At 38.2% G+C, this 25,981-nt stretch overlaps 2 protein-coding genes across 4 annotated transcripts; both read left to right on the top strand.

Moving 5' to 3' along the window:
- The first annotated feature begins 470 nt into the window (after positions 1-470).
- On the top strand, positions 471-9,184 carry lgals3b (lectin, galactoside binding soluble 3b). Of its 2 annotated transcripts, none has more exons than XM_079852634.1 (6): positions 471-710; positions 4,348-4,365; positions 4,451-4,795; positions 6,270-6,358; positions 7,555-7,723; positions 8,728-9,184. In XM_079852634.1, the coding sequence occupies exons 2-6, from the start codon at positions 4,360-4,362 to the stop codon at positions 8,884-8,886; spliced, it is 768 nt and encodes a 255-aa protein (XP_079708760.1). In that variant the 5' UTR covers positions 471-710; positions 4,348-4,359; the 3' UTR covers positions 8,887-9,184. The 2 variants fall into 2 exon arrangements, with proteins under 2 accessions (XP_079708760.1, XP_079708761.1); XM_079852635.1 differs by having other exon boundaries at positions 488-710; positions 4,478-4,795.
- A 1,376-nt stretch (positions 9,185-10,560) lies between these two features.
- fbxo34 (F-box protein 34) lies at positions 10,561-25,944 on the top strand. Of its 2 annotated transcripts, none has more exons than XM_079852631.1 (3): positions 10,561-10,822; positions 19,770-19,923; positions 22,773-25,944. In XM_079852631.1, the coding sequence occupies exons 2-3, from the start codon at positions 19,832-19,834 to the stop codon at positions 24,862-24,864; spliced, it is 2,184 nt and encodes a 727-aa protein (XP_079708757.1). In that variant the 5' UTR covers positions 10,561-10,822; positions 19,770-19,831; the 3' UTR covers positions 24,865-25,944. The 2 variants fall into 2 exon arrangements, with proteins under 2 accessions (XP_079708757.1, XP_079708758.1); XM_079852632.1 differs by lacking the exon at positions 10,561-10,822 and adding an exon at positions 17,192-17,347.
- The last annotated feature ends 37 nt before the right edge of the window (positions 25,945-25,981 follow it).

Here is a 25,981-nt window from a genome sequence, read left to right as displayed (position 1 = left end):
CAGCCAATACTAACTCTGATAGAGAAAGTCAGCAAATTTTTTGATAAAATCTTTTAGTTTTTATTTGTTTATATTTTATTCGATAAAAGTCTAGTTTTTATTCGTGTAATGTTTTTGCTCACAATACTGTTCCAATACTGCCGTTTGTTATTTCATAGCTTTAGATCATTTCACTACAATTCTAAAATGTGGAAAACAGTAATGAATGAATAGGTTTGTCCACTGTATACAAACAGCCATACAATGCCAGTTACTATGCAACCCTACAGATGTTTTAAGCTATGAACAGCTCTTCCAATCCTTACCTAGTTGCCAAGGCAACGATTGGCTTTTGTTCTTTATTTTGTCAAAACAAAAAACAAAAAATGACCCCCATCCTTACAACACATGGGTAATCCGGAGGTTATGCACTTCTGATAAACTGCATAACCTTCAGACGGTCAGGCCATATGAAGAGCCAATATTGACTCAATCCGAAAAGAACGTTTCGGCATAACACTTGATTTTTCATAGTATCACCTCTAAATGATCATATTTCCCAATGGAAAGCAGGCCATGTGTTTGTACTGTGTGTGGGTGCGGTCTCTTCTCAGAAGTACAGGCCTGGGGAGGGTTTTCAGGGGCGTGAGAGTGTGTATTTATGAACTCCACCCCGGGCCTGCCTACACTGCCTCTACAGAACAGCACTGTGCAATAAGAACACGAAACAGGTATGTGCCTTCCATTAGCCTCTTTTCTCTTTTTCAAAACTTTGTCAGCATCTTCAAGGTTAATAGATTTAACTTCGGTGTATGTGTTTGCATAGAGATATTCAAATTGTTTAAAGCTATTTATGTGGCTGATGAGTTTTGCCTAATGCAAACAGGAGGTAGCCATGTCGTGTTGACATGAAAGGCATGAAAGGCATGAAAGGCAAGTTTTACAGATATAAACAAATAACTGGACAACTTTGAAAGAAATATAGAATTTAATTTACTTTAGCTAGCTTTAAACACATGCCTTCATGTGATTCACAGGCACGGTGAAATCCACAGGCCTGTTGACGAGTCTGAGCTTGCAGTGTTCAAGTTCGTTTGAGTGCCGATGGCGCAATAATAAATTATTTAGGGAAGAGATTAGATTAATGTGTACCTGTAGTTGTTTAGGTGTATTCTCAATGTGCATTCTAACTTCTAACAAAACATCTCTGAGGTAAAAGTTATAATGCACCCAAAGCCAAATCATGGGAACTTAATTTGATTTAACATGCATCTCTGTTAAGAAGACTATGCATTCATTACACTTAACTTAGTGTTACTTATTAATATCATATGATCATGCATCCACTTTGGCTCACCATTCTCACAGTGCAATGGGTGTGGTGGTTGGTCTCATGGAAAAGTGATTCATCAATTCGTGCGAGCAGGGAAACAGGAACACATTATGTAGTTTTCAAAGAGAAGTTGTTTTACCTTTATCACTCAACTGCACCCATAAAGACAGATTAGGCCTACTTTTTTTCAGCATTAGTATTTCATATTAGTTTTATGTCAGAGGCTATTGCTGCATCTGAAATTGCATACTGTCTGAGCAGTTACACACACACAAACCGTGGATACACACCTGGAGCAGTGGGCAGCCATTTTTGCTGTGGTGCCCGGGGAGTGGTTGAGGGTTAGGTGCCTTGCTCAAGGGCACCTCAGTCATTTCCTGCTGGTATTGAGAATCGAACCCGCAACCTTTGGGTTACCAGTCTGACTACTGGTCGCCAACTGTTTTCCGAATACTAAGAATTTGGACATACTACTTTTTTGGCAGGTATGTTTTTCGCATTCTATATCGTAGGGAAGTATTCGATTTTGGATGCAGCGTATATCTTCTAATGGAAGGATTGAACTTGTGCATTCAAGATTGTGGGTTTGCTTAAAATAATGTGGTAACACTTTATATTACGACCCACAAAAAACTGCGTAAGTAAACCGAAATTACGGTGTACGTTTCTGTAATTATAGTGTACTTCCGTGTAGGTATAAGGGAACAATAATTAAGTTTTGGGTAATAAAGGGGTAACAAGCAGATATACAACCTGCAAAGAACTTCGTAAGTAAACCAAAATTACAGTGTACGTTTCTGTAATTATAGTGTACCTCCGTGTAGGTATAAGGGAACAATACGTTAAGTTTTGGGTAATAAAGGGGTACAACCAGATATACAAGAAAATTATTTATAATGTAATTATTTTAAAAATAACAGGTACCTATTCTGTTAATATATTCCAGGCAAAAATTGTACGTCTGTTGTATATAAAAGTTTTTTATCACATTTCTGGCAAAATATGTTCTTGTGCAATGTAGTTACAGGGTAATTTTGACATCTGTGGGTTGTAAATTAAACTTTGTTGTTTGAGTATACTGTAGAAAAGACAATGCTTTATTAAGATGAAAAAGTGTTTGGAATTTTTTTTGTAAAATAAAAGTCAGAAATTAAATGGGATCCTTTATTGTATATTTACTGCACTTACCCTGTAACTACACAGAACAAGGGGGTAACAAGCGCCACTTTAATTTACAGCCCGCAGGATTTACACTTACCCTGTAACTACACAGAACAAGGGGGTAACAAGCTCCACTTTAACTTACAGCCCGCAGGAGTTACACTTACCCTGTAAATACACAGTTGAAACGGGTAACAAACACTACTTACTATGTAACAATACGAAACAACACTATTTGCACAGTAATTACAGAGAAAGGTACTCTTATAAAAAAAATAAAAAAACATTTAATTACACAGTATATTTGCCCTGACATTTAAGTGTCATTGCAATACAATGTGATAAGGTAAGTACTAAGTACTACATGGTACATTCTAAATTAAAATAATAGCAGAAACTAATTTTTTTTTGGCTTAACGTTAAGTAGTTTAATAAGAAAAGCCAATAAATAGCATTGCCAATGTTTTTCGAAATCAGCTGTTTATAAAATTGTTTCGGATTCAATTTTTATCATACTGTGCTTACATACAGCCATATATATATTTATAGTTTAATTTACAACCCACAGATGTCAAAATTACCCTGTAACTACATTGCACAAGAACATATTTTGCCAGAAATGTGATAAAAACTTTTATATACAACAGGCGTACAATTTTTGCCTGGAATATATTAACAGAATAGGTACCTGTTATTTTTAAAATAATTACATTATAAATAATTTGCTTGTATCTGGTTGTACCCCTTTATTACCCAAAACTTAACATATTGTTCCCTTATACCTACACGGAGGTACACTAAAATTACAGAAACATACACCGTAATGTCGGTTTACTTACGAAGTTCTTTGCAGGTTGTATATCTGCTTGTTACCCCTTTATTACCCAAAACTTAATTATTGTTCCCTTATACCTACACGGAAGTACACTATAATTACAGAAACGTACACCGTAATTTCGGTTTACTTACGCAGTTGTTTGCGGGTCGTAATATAAAGTGTTACCATATCTGCAATTGCAGTTTTTCGCGGAATTACCAACTTATTTACGTGGGTTGTGGCACAGCGCGGATGAATCCAATGTTATGAGGACTGAGGAGAATGTGCAGCTGTCAGTCACCGTGCCGTGAAAACTGTCATTCGGAATCACAGATTCTACTTTTTGGAAGTATGACCAACATAAGAATTTTCACCGGAAAATGTCATCTGAACAAGTAACATCCACTTTTGTTCTGAAAAAGGGGGGAAAAAAGCATTGCAGTAAATCGCGCTGATTAAATCTAACGATCGCTTATCGTTCTCAAATTGTTAATGTTAACAACATCAGCACTGCTGACTACATTTAATGCCCTTCCGATATTTATCCTTGTTTTCGCATGGGCCCGGTTGCAGTCTCTTTTTTTCTGTAGCCACTCTGTAGTCTGAAGTCTTTTGCATTTTACAACTGGTGAATCTCCAGTTGTCACTGGTGATTGTAGTTTGAACCTTTCTGGGTCCGCCATCAAATGAATAAGTTTAATTAAGTGCTGTGAGAAAAGGCTAAAAATCTCTACCTCCATCATCCTCACACTCATAGCCTACTAGCCGAGACACCTTCTTTATGTGTACAGATGTGACCTAATGACGCAAAGACATGCTCGAATTTCCCGCGGAAATCCACCAGTACCACTGGAATTAAAACCGTTATTACAAGCTTACCGTTTTGAATCACGCTAAGGCAAGCAGATAGTTTTGAACATTGGCTGGTTATATGTACTTGCTCAAATTTTATTTGGGATAATTTTTAACCCAAAAAAGTTACGGACTGGAGCTTTAACTATATAGCATGGCCAATTATTATGTTCTGTAAAATTAATAATGTATTCTCTCTGTTTAGATTTCAGAGATCATGGATGTAAGTACATTTTATCCCCTTAATAATTCTATCTAGTTTAGTGCAAAAAGTATCATGCTATAAGTTCTATTATGTTCTGTTTCAGCTTTCAGATGCCCTCGATTTTTCACAGGAAAGCAACCAGCAGGCAGGAAACCCAGTATGGCCTGGCCAACCAGCCAACCCCACCTGGCCCGGCCAGCCTGCTAACCCCGCCTTGCCTGGCCAACCAGCCAATCCTGGCTGGCCTGGACAGCCTGCTAACCCCGCTTGGCCTGGACAGCCTGCTAACCCCCTCTGGCCAGGCCAACCAGCCAACCCTGCCTGGCCTGGGCAGCCAAACCAACCAACATGGCCTGGACAGCCCGGGCAGCCTACAACTCCTGGGTGGCCTGGACCTGCACCACAAACTGGCCCTTATGGTGCTCCTAATCAAATTCCAATAGCACTAGTGAGATGTTTTCACTTTTCTTGGATTTGTACAACCATCATGGAGTTTGTCCTATAGAATACATATTAATTACCTTGGGCTAGTAAACGTCTAAATATTTTAATCTTGTTGAAGTGAACGGTCTGTGTTAAATACAGTAGGGTACAACGGGGCTAAAGGCACACCTTAAGGAAAATGTTTTTCACAAATCCCATAGTGCATGATTGCAGAATATAGGTCTATATAAAAATATATATTTTTTATTGAACATTGATTTTACACCCCATGCTTGGTGTATAAATACAATAAGTTTAGCTAAATCATCAAAGCTTTATTAAAGACACGCATGGTCCAAAAACACAAACAATAAAACAGACAAATACAGAAAAACAAACAGAGACCACAATATCACATATTTATATGTAGGTTAAAACGCCAATGGTTCCACTTAGTGCTGCTGGGTTTGTCAGTGTTGAAATCATACTGTTTGCAGAGTCTGTTAACCTACACATGCATTTGTGCATGATATTGCACACAGCAGACAGGTGGGCACACCATCACTAACAAACATTTGGCTTGCACTGCTCCATCGTGGCTAGCATCGTAGCATGCTACATTGAGTTTCTGCATGCTGCTCTTTCTGTAGCCCGCCACAAATGGGCAGTATACATAGGGTTACAATATGCTCTAAAAAGTCTTCACAGAGTCTGAGCACATACTAAATTTTCGAATCAACTTATTAGCTTGTGCATACATCATACGACACTGTCTATAAATGTCCCTATCATCAGATAGGTCATCAGTTATATAATGTCCTAAGTATTTAGCCTCATTACATACTTTAATGACAATACCAGACAGAGAGAAGTCAGAAAAAGTTTAATGTCCTCCCTACTCCTAACAATCATAATATTACTCTTCTTTGCATTATATTTAGTGTCAAAGTCTGACCCATATTGAGAGCAAACTCTCAGTAACTGTTTATGGACAAAACATCACCAAATCGTCGGCTTACATCTAGTGGTTGATGATAGTTTAGTGTTACCAACCATATACCCTGTTCCACAGCTGTTTAGCAGCTTCGATATAAACATTAAAAAGAAAGGGAGACAAAATGCTTCCCTGTCTAACTCTATTGCTTACATTGAATGGAGCAGACACAGAGTTACCCCATTTTACATGCAGTGACTAATGGGAGTACCAAAAAGCCAGAATTCTCACCAGACATTTAGGAACTTCTCTGTTGTAACCTCTGTTGCTCTCCATAACCTTGGATAAAATACTGGCCGGTAATTATCCATACTATTTATTTTGCCAGCTTTGTCTTTAATAATAGGCACTAACATAACAGATAAAATAGAATTTTTGTGCCATCTAGTGGTTAAGAGGAAAATAAAATAAAATGCTCCTTTTACCCCAGTGTGCCTTTAGCCCCGTTGAACCCTAATGGTTCTTGGTTTCTGCTAATTTACTTTTTCTTTTCTTTTTTTACAAGACTGTGCCATTTGACCTCCCGCTACAAAGTGGAGCCTTTAACAAGATGCTCATCACCATCACTGGAGAGGTCAAACCCAACGCTAAAGTGTAAAAACAACAATGCACACACACATAAAAACATGACAAATTATTACATACAGTACATACACTCAAAGTATTTAGGCCTAAATTTAACATCCATGTATTGAATTGCATATACAATTCCCATCCATTTGGATTACACAGTTTTAACATAAACTATTTAGTTTAAAGTAGGGTTAGGCAATTTCGGAGAGGCTTGCAATAGCAAGCTAGCTTTGAAAGCATAAGTTCCCACCCTCCCTTCAGAGCGTCTCCAAATCCTACAAAACACATGAACGCACACAGCCAGAGCAGAGTCTGCAAAGCATCACGAGAGACGCCATTAAATTACCTCATGTATCAAAGTACATAACATTACAATAATAATGAACGTGAACAACTTAGAGCTCTGACTCGTACCACCTGACTGCTGCAGATTCATTTCACCATTGATAGGGTTGTTGGCATATAAACGCATAACAGCTCCAGGTAGAACATCACTGGGTACCATTGCGTAATTATGGTCAATGAATTTGATAATATATGTCAGTAAAACTAAAAAAAAGCATGGCAGAGTTTATTATAAGCTATTTAAATCATATTTTCATAGTGCATTTATTAAAATTTCTTTGAATCAGCATAAACCTGTTTATTGTGAAAAGTTACATTTATTCAGTTAAAAAGTATGAGCATGTTTAATATATATGATTAGCTGTGGAACAATATTCAGCTAGTTAAAATGTATGAGAATTGTATGAGAATTTTGATTTATTGATGAGAAATATATAAACCTGGTTCTTGTGTATTTAAAATGCACAGCCAGTTTATTAGTACTATTACAGAAACCTCTTTCTTACCGGTTTAATTTATGTATGATTGACAAATATGCATCACATTAACTTTATGAGTTTGTTAAAACTGTAATTCCAAATGGTTGTCTTAAATTTAGGCCCAAATACTTGTTAAGTGTAATATACCATTACATTATAAAGTACATGCATTTTGTTTTGTCACCACATTCTGGTTAAAGATTACAAAAACAAGCATTTGGCTTGTAAATAATGTGCACTGATGAATTATTGTTACCTAGAACATACATTAAATTAAGTTAAATTATGAAATTAAACATGGCCACTTTGACCAACATTGTCTAACAATCTCCTTCTTTGTGACATCCCTGTGTATTCCATGTGTGTAATCTTATTTTTTTCTCTTCCACTTAGTTTAACAATTAATTTTAATAGAGGCAATGACATTGCGTTTCATTTAAACCCCCGCTTCAATGAAAGTGGAAAGCAAGTGATTGTGCGAAACAGCATGGTTGGAAACCAATGGGGTAAAGAAGAGCGAGCGCTTCCCTCCTTCCCTTTTGCCCCAGGAAAGCCTTTTGAGGTGAGCGTGGCATCAAACAATTAAAGGAGAACTCCGGTCAATTTTAACATTGAGCTCATTTTTTTGTACATTTGGAGTGCTGTCAATACAGAGAACAACGACAAAAATCGGTGTTGCCTACACCGAGTTATTCTATTTTTAAAATTTGCACCCTGTTGACTTCAATGGGGCAAGTACTAAACCTGCTTTTAGCCTCTTAACATCCTTGATGTGTCATTACAAGTGCACAGAAAATGTGAGTGATTCCTTCTGAGTGAACACGAGTGAGTCTGACTTCAGTAGATGTGAAAGATGTGTATAAAAATGATGTTATTTAAGCCAGCGCAAATACCTTTGTTTACATCCTGTTTTTCGGTTGAAGTCCAAAGTAGTCGATTGCCGAGTTCACGCGCGTGATAGGTATTAAACCTATGCGGATGCCTAACAGGATGTAAACAAAGGTATTTGCGCTGGCTTAAATAACATCATTTTTATACACATCTTTCACATCTACTGAAGTCAGACTCACTCGTGTTCACTCAGAAGGAATCACTCACATTTTCTGTGCACTTGTAATGACACATCAAGGATGTTAAGAGGCTAAAAGCAGGTTTAGTACTTGCCCCATTGAAGTCAACAGGGTGCAAATTTTAAAAATAGAATAACTCGGTGTAGGCAACACCGATTTTTGTCGTTGTTCTCTGTATTGACAGCACTCCAAATGTACAAAAAAATGAGCTCAATGTTAAAATTGACCGGAGTTCTCCTTTAAGTTTCTTTTTCACTCATTGGTTTTATTTTGATTAAACAAATGTCTTAAATATTTACTGTTCGGCCCTCATTGTGTTTAAAGACATTAGAGAATAGATATCAGATAAGAACAGAAAAGGAGGTCCTGAAATAGCATCACTAAAAAGTACTGCAACAAAGCAGACAAAACAAGATCATGCATTTGTCTCCTGCCACGTTTGGTCAAAACTATTCCATGCTCAATTGCAAATGACTAAAATTGTTTTGAATTTCAGATGAAGATCTTATGCACTGACACTGAATTCAAAGTGGCCGTGAACAAGTCACACCTTCTGGAGTTCAAACATCGGGTCCGTGAGCTCAGCCAGATCAGAGGTCTTAGTATCTTCGGTGATGTCACCCTCAGTTCAGTAAATGTGGAGACACTGCAGTGAAATCTGCACTGATTCTGTAATAGTTTCATGTTTTTTGACAATGACATATGCAACCTATTCAACCACACATGCAAGTTATTTTACCTCACACTATGTATGTCAACAAGAGTTTATACAAATGTTAGAATGATATACATCTGCATGCAAATTTTTCTCAGTGCTGTAGTTTGCTTTGGTACCTCTAGGTGGGTGTGTTACTATCTGGGTAGGATTGGGTTGTCATAAGGCTCAGTGGCAGGGTTAAAAGGAATAAATATTTTACATGAACATGATACTGATGATAATGATGAGAATAATGGCGGAGGTCATAGTGGGTAATGTGATAGTGGCCAATCATGAATAATGCATAATTAATGTGAAATTAGAACTGGAATAACTTTATGAATGTAAGTTATCTTCAACTGTAACCAGTGCCAAAGATGGTTCTTCTTTGTGTAAAGATCCCATGATTAAAGAAACAACAACTGATGTAAACATTGAGTGCTGGGCATGTAATTACAATCCTCTGTGAGATCTGTGTAGTACACTTTTATTGGCAGCTCCTAATATATAAAATAACAGCAGTATAAACTGAAGCCAAGGCAGTGTTACATTTTTAATCATGGAAACAGTCTGTCAGAGTTGTTGTCAGAGACACCCTGACAGAAATCTAATATAACTGACCTCAATTATGCAGAGGTCTATTTATATAGTGCCTGAAGCACCTGATTACTTCAAAGAGTTAAGCCCTGTTGCAACCCACAGATGAAACCTCCAACATTGTATAAATAATGTGCATGTAAGTTTTAAGAATGTTCCTTTGGGTTGTGAATGTGCCTCATTCAGTCTGTACTTTTCAGACTCAGGGATACATGCATGTAAAGTTAAACAAGATGATATATATATATATATATATATATATATATATATATATATATATAATTTTTTTTTTTTTTTTTTTTTGTACACTTTTTTTTTTGCCATAACCCTACAAGTTTGAAAATGAAAAAACATATATATTTTTTTTGAAATATTTTAAATATGAAGAAAGAACAAAACACTACATTTGGTTAATGTATTTATCTGGCAAAAAAAATCTGAAAAAAAAATTGTTATTAATATTTTGTTGGTTCTCTTGTGTTTTTGCATGTGTTCACAATTTCTTTGTATGACATCCTGACCAAAAATAATGTCCACACAATTTGACATGTTTCAACAATGCTTAAATGCTTACAAAATCTTTTACACATTCAAATCATAATAATAATAATAATAATAATAATAATAATTGAATAAAGGGTGAAGATTTCGATTTTCCTAGGCCAGACTTCACATTTGGCCACAACTAGGCTATATGTAAGTATGTATGTTCTTGTTAATTTTAGCCCAAAAAGTTAAATAGTATAAAGTTGCCTTTATGCATTTTTTATTTTATTTTATTTCTCTATTTTGGGACACTATTATAATAAAATAATATAAGTAGTTAAACTCAAACAATACAAAAATATTGCAATCTATCCTTGAAAATCAGAATGATTACAAAAAATCGTTAAAATCATTCTATTGGACAGAAAAGTTACTGGTAATAAGGAAATATGTTATTAATTGTTACCGCAGAAGAATGTAAAAAAGTTTGTAATATAAAAACCTACATTGACTTGTGCCCATCCCAAGCAGTGCTCTATATTTCTCTTCTGGGTGGGTGCGTGCACGCTCGCTAGCGTGCCTTTATGCGCGTGCTCGTAATATATGAGGCAGTGTCCGCTGCGCGTTCACCTGATCTGATCACACACACACATAAATGAAGCGTTGAGTCCTGAAGGACACACGACTTAAAATTATGACAAGATGATATGAATTCACTGCAGTAAAGACAGAAGAACAAGGCGACGAAGAGTTTCCCCTTCAGCAAGTGATTTCACCTCTCCATTTCGACTTTTATTCTATTTTTTCTCAGGTCAGTTTTTATTCTTCTATTTCCTCATGTTATGCTTATTGCTACTACGTGTCAGTCATAAATACCTTTATCTGTGGCGTTACCAGAGTTTGAATGGATTTATTTGGCATCTAAAGTGATTTAGATGTAGCATTTATACAGTGTTTTTCCCTGTTGACTCGGTTTGGCATATACTGAGCGGAACTAGCATTTAAACACCTCCAAAACAGGACATATATCCTTAATAGAATCTAAATGACTTATTTTTGATAATTAATTGATTATGCATGTGTATTTAAATGCATATACTCGTTTAAGTACCCCCATTTTTCTCTCCTCTAGAGAGCAGATGTATGTCATGGCGTTTCTGTCAGTTAGCTTTAGTGCTAATGAGGATAGACGCAGTACTATCACACTTATTAATATTATGAGTTATTTTTTTCCGAGTTATGTGTATTTATTTGTCAGCTCCGTCGTTTTAAAAGGGTGTAAATAAGTGCAGATTACTCGTGTTTATCTTGTGGTCCCTAATGAATAACTTTGTTGACGACTTTTTTTCTTCTTCCTTTTTTTTTTGGTGCAATGGCCAGTTCCTAGTTTAAGTTGTTCTGTTTTCTATGTTGTTTATTTTCATTTAGCTTTCAGGCTTGTTTTTATTATTTTAATGAAGTGTGTCTTACATTTTTGAGTTTTTATCAGATGTACTGAATTATAAGTGGTTTTGGTGGTTTTCAAGAAGTCACATTTGAAATGATTTTCTGACTCTCTTGAACTCTTTCAGATGACCTACAAATGAGAATTTGGCAAACATGCTGTAGTATACCAACCATAATCCATATTGTAAGGATATAATCACAACAACAAGCTAATTGTAAGGAAATTATTCTGTGACTTCTGTAGAAATCTCTCTACCCCATCTACTTGCTGTCATTTAACACAGACACATCATGTGCATTAGTTGACCTGAGAAAACATGGTAAGATATTGGATGTGAGCGAGACGCTGAAGCAGCAAAGAACTTATAATGTTTAACTAGTTAATTAGATATCTGAACTTTGCCCCTGTGTAAGGTGTTGATACAAGCATCTCAGTTATAACTGATGCAGAAATTATTTAATCGATTTTACCAGATATATTAAATACATTTGTTTGCTTATTAAATGCATTGTCTGTCTAAATTAAAAATTACTTTTTTTACACTATAGGCCATGGTTATGAGACACTAAGAAACATAACCTTTACTGAAAATGGTCAAACAAAAATAATATTGATCAATCTCTAAATTTTTTGTAGTTGGTACAAGTCTGCTTTCCTGAAGACATGCTTGTAGCCAAATTTTGATCTGAAGCCTGGCTTGTTTTTAACAGGTCAGTTGTTACCAACATTGGGCTGATCCGCAAGCCTTGTGTTTCCGTAATGGGGGGAGGTGGAATGAGCATTTTGAAGCTCTACAGTTTTGGTAATTGCAGATCAGGAGTGCAAAGAGTGGCTTTTATCTTTTGCTGGTCAGCTGTTATGTGGCATGTCAAAACCAGGCCATACATCCCGTTATAGACGTGATAAATGTTCTCACGGTTATTTGTCAGATGGTGTGGGGTAGATTTGTTTGTGGTCGCTGCAATTTTCGGCTGTCCTTTTGTTATCTGGAAGGCCATGTTTTTTCAGATGCATCATGTGCATTTACTTTTGCAGGTTTTTTATTTCAGGTGGGTCAATGAGATCAAGGTGTCACCCAATGTTTTTTCTTCTAGAAGGTTTTTAAATGTAGATTTCAGTCATATCTTGAGTTGCAGAATAGCCTGTGAAGTTGTTGTAAAGCAATACATTTTACAATGCACAACCCGGAAAGTCCAACACCAACCAGTGCTTAATGACTCTTGACTGGTTAGTGTCATACCATAATTGTATAGTGATGACATGCAAATTAAGTTTTTAGTGTTTTGTCAAGTTATTTTAGTTATGCCACAGAAATCTAGCATGTAGTCTCAGACCACGTCTAATGAGTACTTTAAACAATTCCCATTAATCAGACCATTCAAGAGGTTGGTTTATTTGGCAGGCATTTTAAGTTTATTTGGCAAGTAAAAGTGTTGATTTAAGCAACCGGTGTCATGTTGAAACGTGCAGAATTGCAGCACCAGCCCTCCTCTGCCGTTTTTCTGTCTGCCTAATGCAATGCAGTGAGAATATACCTAGTTAAGTGAATGCTTCATAAAGCACAATTGAGCACAGCCACCTGTTTGAACGCAATTAACCCTGCGGCGCTTGCAAGGGAAGTCTGACAAGTGGACTGCTTCCACAGCTCAAGAACCTGTTTGGTCACTCGACCTGGAGTCATGTGACAGGCTAAAGGGAAGTGTGGAGCAGAAAGGTGTATCTTACCTCACTCTGCAAACCACGGAAAGCTTTTACACAAGCTTCTCACAGGGAAGAAATACCCAGCAGGTTGGGACAAGCTTTTGTCTTGAACATAGACAAGTCTGCTGAATAGTGTGTGGTTTGGATTGCATTGCCTTCTTTCGAACTGGGGTTTAGTGTGTTTTTTTTTTCCATCAAGCTTGAAATGCTTTGAAGTATTTGTGTGGCAAAATGTTAAACCGTGGCTGACACACTCTGCATTATTTGGGCGGCACGTGAAATCCAGAGCCTTTGTTTTTCACAATTAATAATGCAGTCTTAATGCATGCTGTTTTCCCGTCTACCTCTGACCAAGTCTTTTTGTTCTGGTTTGGCATGATGGTTTTGCCTAATGTTTATAGGCAGAAATGCACAACAGGGATGTATTAAACTACATGCTTTTAAAATTCAGCTAGTCTGTGGCTTGCCTGAATGACTAATGTACTGAATAATTGGGCAAAGGAAAGAATCCACTTCAACAAGCTGACCTCACTCATGGACGATGATGTAGCCTATTAGTCAGTTAAGTTTTTTTTTAAAAGAAATTAATACTTTTATTTAAGAACACATCAAAAGTGACAGTAAAAGCATCTACAAGATTTCTATTTAAAAAAAAATCAGTTTAATTTTGTAACTTTCTATTCTATTCATCAATGAATCCTAAAAATAAAAATAAAAATCATGTTTCCACACATTTGATAATCAGAAATGTTTCTTGAGCAGCAAATCATCATATTAGAATGATTTCTGAAGGATCATGTGACACTGAAGACTCGATGATGCTGAAAATATAGAAATATTCATAGTAATAAATTACATTTTAAAATATATTCAAATAGAAAAGTTATTTTAAATTGTGACAAATGAATGTTTCTACTGTATTGTTGATCAAGTTAATGTAACCTTGCTGAAAATAAGAGACGTCTTAAAAGAACAAACAAAAAAAAAGTACCGACCCCAAACGTTTGATTGTAGTTTATGTAAAAAGTTATGTAAAGTTGTCTCATTTGACTCCTCTTTCATACACAAGCCCACATTAGAGTGCTTTTTGTGCATGCTAAACTCACATTTCACAGGGAGTGACTCATTGCAGATGGTCTGTCGATTCCTACTAAGAACATTAGCGTAGCTGGAACACCTTATTGAGATCATACGGCTGTGTTCACATGTCTGCTCATTACAGACGTTTATGACACCGGCTGATTTAATAGGAGAGCGAGAGAGAGAAGACAGATAGCAGTTATAGTGGTAACAGATTTGTTTTGAAACGCCGATTGCACAAGGTGTGCACAGCCTATCAGGTTTCAGCTGGCGAAATGTTCAAAGGCCTGGTTTTGTCTGAGGTCATGCAATGGACCTTGTGTATATCGGTGCTGTATTTATATGCTGCTTGTGCTTGCTCGTTGAGTTGGGTTGGGCTGTTGACATGCTTGTTGACCTGACCTAACTATTCCTAGTATGGTGTCAGAATAGCAGCATAGTATTTGGCAACTGGACGCTTCCAACATGCGTCCCTTATTGTGGACGGTCCCTCAAAGTGCCACAGAAGCATTTATAGAGCATGTGTGAACTTCTATCAAGATGTGAAATTCAGAGCTGGGGCTGTTGGGTAATCGGAGGCTTTACTGGTAGTTGTTGATGTCTTATTTTGTATCAAACTGAACTTCTGTTAACCTCTTTCGAAGGAGTTCAATCTGCTGAGTGGTTAACACTGGTTGGTTCATGGATCATCATAAAATCTTCTGATATCATATGCAAACATTACTCTCAAACAGACTTGTGTATCTACTCAAACACTCTTTTGTCATGATAATCTTATGCTAAAATTGATTCTTTATAGATTCAGTATGTTGCAGTTATATTTTCTAAGTATTTTTGACTATTGAATTTGTAATCAGTTTGGATGTACAAGTCTGATTATTGACTTCTAGCCTAACCATTTATTGAATTTTAAACATTAGCACATATAACAACCATGTAGCAATCAAAATAACAGAGGATAGAGAGGGCAAAGATAATCGCAAGCTTGTTTGTGACCCAAGAACGTGCAAGAAGGCAATTTGAGAAGGCAAATCATTGCACAATAGCACCACAGCCCATCTGCAGCTCAGTTATGGGAAAGAAAACTCCTCAGTGCTTTGATTTGAAATGGGACCAAATCAAATAGTAAAGCAGATTCTGTGCATTGAAAAATACATTAACTCCCTTTGCTGGAAATAGAAAACCACAGAGTTACTTCAAAGTTTTTGAAAAAGGGAAGTTGTACTGAAGAACAGAGAAGTGAACCTCGGTCTGCTGAAAGTGAAATGTACTTAGTTTATGTAAACATATAGGCTACTTATTAAGTGTTGTCAAAAATATCTATATTTCGATACATATCAATGCTGAAATATCTGGAACTTTTTTTATTTTTTTTTATTTGGTAATTCACAGTTTTTAATTGCAAAACCTATACATTTGACAGTATTTTACAGCAAAATTACATATAATGTGATGTTAAACCATTTACACAGGTTTTCACTGTATATGGTAAGATAACCAAGTTAACCATTAGGCTAACATGTTTTTACTGTAGCATTTTTACAGTATAGTTTTAAGTCTTTAAGTCCTTGCACTTGTTTAGTTTTTCCCCCATGTGTGATTTTTATTGCAAAGGGCATCTATTTGTAATTTTTGTGAGAGTGCATTAAGAGTAGGCTAGTTTTTTTTATTTATTTTTTTCAATTCATGTATTTATTTATTTGAATAGAATTGCATAGATGGTACTTTTTACAACACTAGAATGTATACTGTGCTTAGTATGTGAATTATCTGGCTGCACAGAATCGCTAGGTGATATCCCTTCACCAAAATCATCAAAATGATATATTTAGATGTTTTTTCCTTGGAAAAAAAAAATTCATGCCTTAAAATAGCTTGAGTGTAACTCTACACCCTTGCCTCATTTAGTATACGTGGTTCTATGAATATGCAAATTAGCCCTGCCTCCACTCACTCACACCAGCTCAGAGATCCACTTGTTGACGATCATATGTTGACCTGATTGGTTACAAGGTAGTTTGTGACGTCAGAAACACCAGCGTTTTCAAACTGCGTTTTTGAGACAGTCTTTGGTTCACTGGATTTTTAAGGAGAAAATACTCAGCAATGGTGTTGGCTTATGAATTTGCACATGGTTTGTTTTAAAGAATATTAAAAACACCACATAAAAGCTTGATTTTCACCACAGGGGGACTTTAAGCATGCAGTGTAGTGAGGTCATGTGACACCAGTGTAACATGCTACTCTTTGAAATGTTTTGAACTCTTTTGCGTATCATTTTTGATAAATATTTGGCAGCATACTTTGCAGTGTGCAGTATTTTAGAGTTGACATGACTATACCATGTACCTCTATCCCTTTTAGTTTGGACTTGACGCTCCAAGACACTTTTAACAAACTCAAAGGCTCCTCTGTTTAAGAGAGCAGCTGAAAATTCTTGGGTTTGTACCATGAGAGGTGCGTGGCTATTTGATTTATGCTCTTATGTTTTTACAGCGTCCGAGATCTGGAAAGATCTATGAAAGCCATTGTAGCAGCTGGTCTGTTTTAGACGGTCTGGAAATGGCATTGTGTAAGCTAAGGAGCCGCCCCACCTCTCCTTTTGAATGAGTGCCATTGTTTTTGGAAAAGCTTGAGCAAGTTCAGGTAAAGGAAGTGCGATATGAGAAGTTCCCTCGCCCTTAAAGGACACCATGCGTTGTTTGTATATTTTAGTATATTTCATTTTAGTTACTGTTTGTCTTGCATTTTGTTTTGCTTGCATCACTGCTTGCAAAGTTTGTGCACGCAGTCCTCGTTCTTCAGCGAAGGTCCAAAAGTATTGATTATCTTTGCCATTTATAGGCATGCAAGGATCTTGAATAGCCCATTGGCTCCTTATCAGACCTGCGTTTATATCCTCTGGCAGGCACACACGTGCTTGTAAGCGGAGCCCTCCTGTCCCGGCCAATCACAGCTGCTTAGGTGAAATTCTGGAGGGTGTCAGTCAGACCAATAAAACCACGTGCTGAAGACTGTGTACATACTATCCTCTGTAATGGAATACTGTGCAAATGTTGAACCGGAGGAATTTACAATGCATTGACTTGCTGAAAAGCTTGGCTGAATGTGAGTATACTTTTTTGTCATTTAAGTGTTAAAAAAATGATACTTCAGAGAAAGACTTCTAGCTATCTGTTAGGCAGTTGCTCATTTGTGGATCCGCCCCAGGAGCTGCATGAACATGAGTACTCAGAACACACGGATAGAAAGAGGAAATGAAGTTATCTCTGCTTTGTTTTGCTCTCTCCGTTGAGACTATGTAATCTTGTCTACTGGTGAGCTCAGCCAGTGTCCGTTTTTATTACAAGCGTTTCGTTGAGGACGTATGTTGGGACATGGGGGTACTGTTCCAAAAACATTTTTTTTCCAGGCTTATCTGCTCTTCATGAGTGAAGTATCTCTTTGAAAACAAACTGCTTGGCTGCTTTTCTAACCCCTGGAGAGGGAATGGGCATAAGAGATTCAGAGCCATGTGTTCTGTTCAGCATGTGCACGTTTCTATTTTATTTCTGCTTCCAGATGAGATTGTAGAGCTGTAGTTTGACCTTCAGAATGTGAATCTTTCTTTTATCATTTGACATGTTACATAACATACTACTATAGCAAGTAGTTTATATATATATTTTTGTGTGTGTGTAAAATTGTGCATTAAATCTTAACAAATTCTTAACAAATTGGTGCTGTGGTCCAGTTTGTTACCAAATCAGGTTATTAAAGCTTCTTCCCATCAATGTTCCCTGTCTCTTATGTAGGTTTCTGTGTCTCTCTTTGTGATAGCCTAGTTATTTTGGAATTACACCCTCACAAGTGGTTGCTGCAGACCTCATAGGCTATTTAAGGTAAACTTAACTTAGTTTCCAATAGGCTTTGAGGATGCACAATTACTTTATACAGTCTAGAGGTCAATCTGTGATGCTTTGATGTAGGGTTGTCACGGTAACTGTTTTAGTCGGTACCATCGCAAAAACTATTGTTTTTTATATTAACACAGCATTACAGTTAACATAACAATTGGCAGACTACACAGATCTATTTTGATATCAGATTTTTGTGTCCGTCCATTGTCAAACATCGCAATTTCAGATTCAATCCCACATTTTAATAGGGTTGTCACTCCCGAAAGTTTACAGTGTGTGTACTAATTTAAATTATGAATCGGTTAAAGTTAAACAGTAACCGAGCAATGAACGCTCCCTTTAACCAAAGCTGATATCACTTAAGTTCAGCTGCAGCCGTTAAAATGCTGCCTATGCAATGAATTTCTTATTTGCATCATCTTTATACGTTGTTGGTTATAACAAAACGATTCGCAAGTGTGCAGCGCTCACGCTGAACAAACTGGTATATTTGAGATGATTCTGACTGACTAAAACGCCTCTGATTGGGCATTGTGTTCACGCACTCAACAAACATGTCTATGATTGGCTACAATGTGCAACGCTGCAAAAACGCATTGTAAATGGTAACCTTTGATGCTCTTCACAGAGCGCTTACACAAATACATACAGGAGCGTTTGAAAGTTGTGTCTATCAGAGGGTACCGGTTTGACACGGTTCTCAATACTACCGGTACTGCAGAAAGGCTCGCTGGTATTGTTAAAAAAAAAAGAAGTTTTTCTTCAGTTTACAGTTTCATGTTCTGTTGAGGCACAGCATGTAGCCATTGCTGCAAGTGGTTAGAATTATCACTACAAAATGGTACTAAAGGGGGCATGTTTTGTTCACCACTAACCAGTATGCAGAACCTTTTAAAACCTAAAGTGGCCATTCAGCATGCACAGCATATTGCTGTTAACTGTCAAAAATCAGCTCATAGAAACCAGACGATGTTAGAGAGATGATTTATTTTTAAATAAATCAGTCCGGGTAATTGGCATAAATCGATGTGTGCAGATTGGATTTTGCTTAAATTGTTTATGACCTACACAGTTATTAAGAATAAAGATTCTGAATATAAACACACTCGGTTACATTTACATTTAGCCTTTTTTATGCTAAAAAGTGACTCGCAAATTAAGAATACTACAACAAAAGCTTTACAAACCTAGGGAGAGACCTAGACAAGAGACCTGCTGCAGTAAAAGTTTCCAGAACTGCTTAGAAAAGTCCCAAATATGAGCTAGTACAGAGATGTACGCAAGACACTGTGAGACCACAGAAAGTGAACTGAGAGGAGTTAAAAGTAAGTGTTTTAATAGTTAACAGTTCAATAGTTAAGAGTCAAGTGCTCATGGAAGAGTGTTTAGAAGTTTCCTGGTAGAGAGAGCTTCAGCTGTTCTAATGGATGCTTTGATTACTGATAGAACTGTACAAACTAATAAAAATATCTGCAATAAATTTTAACTTTACTATAAAGAACTATAATTGGTAGTAAGTTTATACTATTAGGGTCTTGTGTTTCAAAACTGTCCTTATTTTGAATGTACATGTGTATTCAAGTTGGAAAGCCAAGCTGTTCTCAGTTTTGTCCATCAATGTTGTTTTGCAGTGAGGCTGGAGTCCTGAGCTCTTCTGTTGGGAGACATCGCTCGCACTGGAGGGAGGAGCCTAATGCCTCAGAAATGTAAAACTATCAGTTACTGCAACCCCACCCCTTACCGGGAACCACGGTTACGAGCCTCCAATCCGCCATCAGTCTGGAGGTAATTAGTACTTACTGCACTCATGCCTATACATGACATCACACATTTTGAGGGTAATTTGATGGTAATTCACTCACTTACATTTGTTTAGATAGACTGAATCCACTGTTCATTTCCAGAAAAACAACATAAACTCTTTCATCTGTTCATCATCACGGATGTCGACCTCCTTCAGGGTTGTTTTTCATTATTTTGTTTGGACACAACAGCCAACATCAGCCCTCAGCTAAATGTTTTCATAACAAAAACTTTAAAGATGTTTAGAACATGTATATTGAATTTTGTGCTGAGCGGTGGTAGAGCTGTTAGCACACACTGAGCCATGGTTCTCATGTTGACAATTTCCCATCCTGTCTTACTATGGCAAACAAATGTAGGTTTTAGCATATTGTGCTATCCAGTGGGTAGAGAAAAACAAGCTTTTCTGTATGCGTCCAGCTTCACAAAAAAGTGAGATCCTGTTCGCATGTCACCAATAGTTACCCCTCTGTTGTTTTGTCCCGCTAAGCTACGACTACATAAGCTATAGACTGCGGCGACACATGTGGTGAAGTGTGCAGACCCAGATGCTCAGCCCTTTCTTTAGGAAGAACACAGTGTTACAACATAATTGGAGCAATGGAGTCTTCATAATCGTGACCTCATCCTCGTTAAAAAAATGTTTTTCCCCAATCAGTTTACCAGGTCCTCTGGCAGGCCCCTTATAGAGGAAGTCATGAGCCTTTACAAGACGTCGTCATCCTTTACGTTACTCAATCTGATGTTTTGCTTTTCACTTGTGGGTATTTGTTTTCTTTTTACATAATGTTGTTGTGCTTTTTTGCCCTTAAAATTATCATTAGCTCACACATGTGTTTTGGCCCATGGTCTTAAGGAAACTCTGAGTTGTGAGTGCGTTGAGGGCAAGGGCTGGGCGGCAGCTGTATGTTGTTGCCAGGTTGTGTAATGAGTAAAAATCAGCATTTGAGTGCCAGATAGGAGCTGGCGTACCTCCAGGGTAATCATACTTCTGTCCAGCAATGGTGCTGCAGTGTGTTTCTGTGCAAACTGGGAGGTTCCTTTGAGGTTTTGAAGTAATCAGTACAGTGCTACAGTCTCTTTTATGTGGAATTTTGTCATCCATCAATACAGAAGTCAAATTAGATGTTTAACTTTTTGTTTATTTCATGAACAAAGGGGGGAAGCTAGCTAGCTATCTATCTAAATCCATTAGCTTTTTATTTCAGTGGTGACCTTTTAATCAGACTACCTTGTCTTTGAAGTCTGGTCAAGTTATTTCCAACTGTTGAATTTATGTACATCTGAAAGTGAATCTACTATGTTTGAGCTTTGCTAGCACCAAAAAATGTTGTACGAACAGGAAGTCCGAGGCAGGGTTGTACCAGGAAATGTGAGTGGCTTCGATTGTCTATGGGTACACTGTTGACTTGCCTTTTGTGTTGTCCCTCTTTTTATCCAAGACAACAGTTCAACCAAACGATTTTGACCTTAGAGATTGGCCTCTCCCGCTGTTTTCCACAAAGGAAGGTTGGCACAGGAGGAGATGTGCTGGGCTATGCAAGCTTTCCAAGGATACACCAAATGCTATTCTCTCTTCTCAATGGACATGTTTCACTTTACATGTTTGCCATCCAATAAATGGCTGCAACCCACATACCTCCTCCCTTTTGAGTAAGCCTGCCGCCTCCCACTCTCACTTTGGCTCTGAAATAGCTGTCCACACTGTCCGAATGCCATCCCATGTTGTCACGTGAGAATCCCTAGTACCACTTTATCAGGTCTGAATCTGCAGTAGAAGAATGCCTTATATGCACTTGTGTCTTTGAGTTCAGTCCTCCCACACATAGATACTGCTATTGGTGGTGCTGCAGGCTTGTTTGTAGGGCAGCTGTGTCCGTGTCAGCTGAGTGCTTGTGTTAGAGCCCAGCTGTGTCTGGACCTGGGTGGCTCTGCTCCCATTATGTCAGCCTAAGGGCCAGAGGGAACAGCTTAGCCCTTGTGCTCACTGTGAAACTACTTCTGCTGGAGGAATTATTTGCCATTTTGCATACGTTTTACAACAAACGGAATCATTAGACCCAAACGCATTCCTAAGAACCTGCTGCACTGACTTTTGATCAATTTCTAGATTTTCTTTTTTAATCATTTTAGTATTTTACAGCTAATGTGCTTGAAGGAAATCCACTGTTGTAATGTTATGAATCGAGCAAATTTAAAAAGAATACTTTTTGGTATTGAGTTTACTTCATTGACTAGAGACATGCATCTTAAAGAAATAGTTCAGTGGTTCCCAACCCTGTCCTGGAGGACCCCCAGCACTGCATATTGTGGATGTTTTCCTAATCAAACACACCCGATTCTACATATTAGCTCATTAGTAAAGACTCCAAGACCCCAGATGGGTGTGCCAAAAAAGAGAGAAACAAAAAATGTGCAGTGTTGGGTTACTCCAGGATCAGGGTTGGAAACCACTGAAAAAGTTAACCTGAAAATGAAAATTAGCACTTTACTCCACCTCATATGTTTAACAGAATATGCTACTTTTTGTCCATACAGGGAAAACATGTAGTGACCATGGACTGTCAAGCTGCAAAATGTACCATTATAGCAGTCCTTTCAACTTGGCCCATATTTTAAGTATTTTTGTAGTTTAAATGAATGGGCTTAAGTTCTGCTTGACTGAAATATTTCTTTAAGATGGATGTGCATCCTTGAAAAAGTACTAGTAAAAGTAGTTTTTTCCTTTTTTAAGAATTTATCTTTCTTGCCATTTCTCTTTTATCTGCCCTTTAGTGGAACAGTTTAGTGGATTTGTTTTGAAATTGTCTTTTTTTATCCCTTTTGTTTAGGTTTACTACCATGCATCTCAAGCCATACCCCAAACCACAAGATAAGGAGATACATCGGGAATCTGTGCACGATGGAACAAGAGTCCTCCATGTCGACCAGCAGGGAGTGTTTAGGAAAGAGTGGGGCGTTCGCCAGTCGTGTGGCCTCATGGGCTCATCTGGCAACGGTACAGCCAACCGGTGTCCCCTCAGTGTCATCTCCACCAACACCCTCCGATGTAGCACCAACAGTGGGAGCAACGCACCAACTAGAGTTATCGGAACCCGCAAGAGCAGAGCATCCTCTGTCACAACATTTACTACTTCTTTAGTTCTGCTTTCACCTTCGACTGGTTTGGAGAATGATGGAACACTTAGGATCTACCAAGGAGAGGATGCAGAGGGATCTTTGGATATATGGGCTGTCATTAAACCTGGGAACACAAAAGAGAAAATTGCCATTTTTGCAGCTCAGAAGTGCGGCAATACTTGCAATAGTGTTATTGACAACACCTTAACACCTCGAGAAACAGAAGCCATTGCTCCAGAGCTGCGGACTGTCTCTGTGAAAAACAAAGGCTGCTGGGATGGTGACTGGTCTGTGGCTAAGCGCAGGAGGAGGTCTGGAAACCCGGAAATATCGAAAAGTGTAGAACCTCCTTTACCAAAACCTGAAATACAGATAGTGTCTCAACAAGAGGCCTTCAGTGAGAACATCAATCCATGCCAAGAAGTTGCAGAGGATGCTGTCAGGATGGAAGGAGAAGAGGAAGAAAAGATTCTCTCTGTGGTGGAGATGGTGGCATACTTGGAGCAAAGAGCAAGTGACCAGCAGGTTAGCTCCAAACCCCCATCCTTACGAAGCACCAGCAGCATCACTTTGTCCAAAGTTGGAACCATCCCTCAGCCTGCAGAGCAGCAGTCCAAGGTTGCAGAACAGCTGGAGGACCAGGAGGAGGAAAGTGAGTCTGTTCGAGTTCTGGATATGGTGGCCAAGTTGGAGTCACAGTGCCTGAGCAGACAAAGCCTCCGGGAAGGTGGAGGAAACCTCTCTCGAAGCAACAGCTTACAGAGGAAGGTGGGTCGTGTGCTTCTAGCAGGGTCAGAACCTTACCTGCAGCCATCACAGCCAGTGTCGCCCTCTGTCCCTCAGGACTGTAGAGCTGAGAGTGTCCCACCGGAACTGAGTAGTGATTTAGACAAGCTGCGTTACCCATCTAAGACCCTTGAGGTGACCGAGACCTCACAGAGTGGGCTTGATAACTGCGCCCTCAAGGAGGAAGAAAGTTCTTGTATTGCAAGACAGGGAACTAGCACAGCTGTTGAAATGGTAAATAACCTGCAGTCCTCGCCAAAGGATGCCAGCTCAGAGTGCAATGAGGAGCCGCTACCAGGCATGTTGTTTTTTGCCAAATCTCCTCAGCCTCTGAAGGAGCAAATCTTATCAAAGAGCAAATCTCAGAACAAAGAGCCTTCACACATCAAGGATTTTGAGCCTTCTGTGGACACTTCAGTGTCTTTCAGAGAGGAGAGCAGAGATGGACTTGTGGGTGAGCAAAATCATCAAAACTTTGAGGAGACAAAGGGAGTAGAGACTTGCGTAGTTAATCAGGAGCCTGTGCCTTTTCCATTACGCCGCCTAGTGTCTCATGAATTCCTAGAAACTCGCTTCAAGATCCAGCTACTTTTGGAGCCTCAGCAGTACATGGCTTTCCTGCCTCACCACATCATTGTAAAGATCTTCTGCTTGTTGCCTACTGAGAGCCTGGCTGCCCTCAAGTGCAGCTGCCATTACTTTAAATTTATCATTGAGAGTTATGGCGTACGGCCAGCAGACTCTCGTTGGGTTAGTGATCCACGCTACAAAGACGATCCCTGCAAGCAGTGCAAGAAGCGGTATGACCGTGGTGATGTTTCGCTCTGCCGTTGGCATCATAAGCCCTACTGCCAGGCACTACCATATGGCCCGGGCTACTGGATGTGCTGCCGCAAATCTCACAAAGACTCACCAGGATGCAACGTGGGAGTTCATGACAACCGCTGGGTCCCTGCCTTTCATAGCATCAACGTGCCAATTGACAAGAAAAACAGGGACACTGACGAGGACTCATAGTTTGCCAGAAAGACACATGCAGTGTGCGTTTATGTAAGAGTGATTAGTTTGAATGGGCTATGCGTTTTCTGTGTCTGTGGATTGCCAATGAGCATGTGTGCTTTTGATGTATAGTGCTTACAACCAGGTTGCTGTAACTAATAAGAAATTGCTGGGTCTCTGTACTTTTACTCTGCCATCCAATCAGCAGTTCTCCTATCGAAATCCCTCCTCAGGTCCTTAATGTTGGTCTGCACTTTAACCTTTTAAGATTGAATTTTGCAGAGTTCTATCTGGGTACTGCTTGATGATTTTTACTTCGAGTAAGCATTAATGACTAACTTATTTTCTCAATCCACCCACCATTCTTCTTCTGTTCTTCATGACACACCCTGGCACTTCCTGCACTGATGTTGACCTAGCCTTGCAATATAATTCTTTTTTTTTTTTTTTTTTTGTTCTGTTTATCTCCCAATGTACTTGCAAACATGAACTCTTGGCCAGTAGGGTTATTGAGTTATTGATATTTGCTCCATTTCCCCATCTTCCGTTATCATCTCTTATAAGTCCTGGGATATTAGGTGGTGCAATGGCTTCACGACTTGATGGGATTGACTTTTTGAGATTGTTTTGAGCCCAGATGTTTACATTGTACATAGCACAGAATCTTATATATCATAACGGTGATGAATGATGGCACGAGTGTGACGAAATGCATTTAATCTTAATATGGGGTAAAACGCCTTGTACTTTTTATGCTAACTTTGTGTATAAAGATACCGATGTGAAATGGTCACTCTTGTTCTGCAAGTGGGACTCTTCTGATTAACCCCTGTGAACAGGTAGTGCATATTCTTCTCAATTTTTAAGTATTGATATGTATGATGTATTGTTTCTTGACTGGAAACATTTGAATGTGGGAAGAGACTTTCTCTATTTTGACAGTAACTAACTGAACACCATCTGAAAAAAAAGAAAAGAAAATTGCAGTATACTGTTTTCCAAAGTGTGTCAGATTTTAAAAAAATTATTAATGACATTGCTGTGCTCTGCCTGTTAAGGCATTTTACCTTAATAAAGTATATCTTGAAGAATTTGTAACCTATGTTCTGCTCTCCTTTTTTGCTTTTCGATGTTT

Source organism: Squalius cephalus (genome assembly GCF_949319135.1).
Source record: "Squalius cephalus genome assembly, chromosome: 20".
Taxonomy (NCBI): Eukaryota; Metazoa; Chordata; class Actinopteri; order Cypriniformes; family Leuciscidae; genus Squalius; species Squalius cephalus.
The sequence above is the reverse complement of the archived record's forward strand: the minus strand, read 5'-3'. Positions and strand labels throughout refer to the sequence as shown.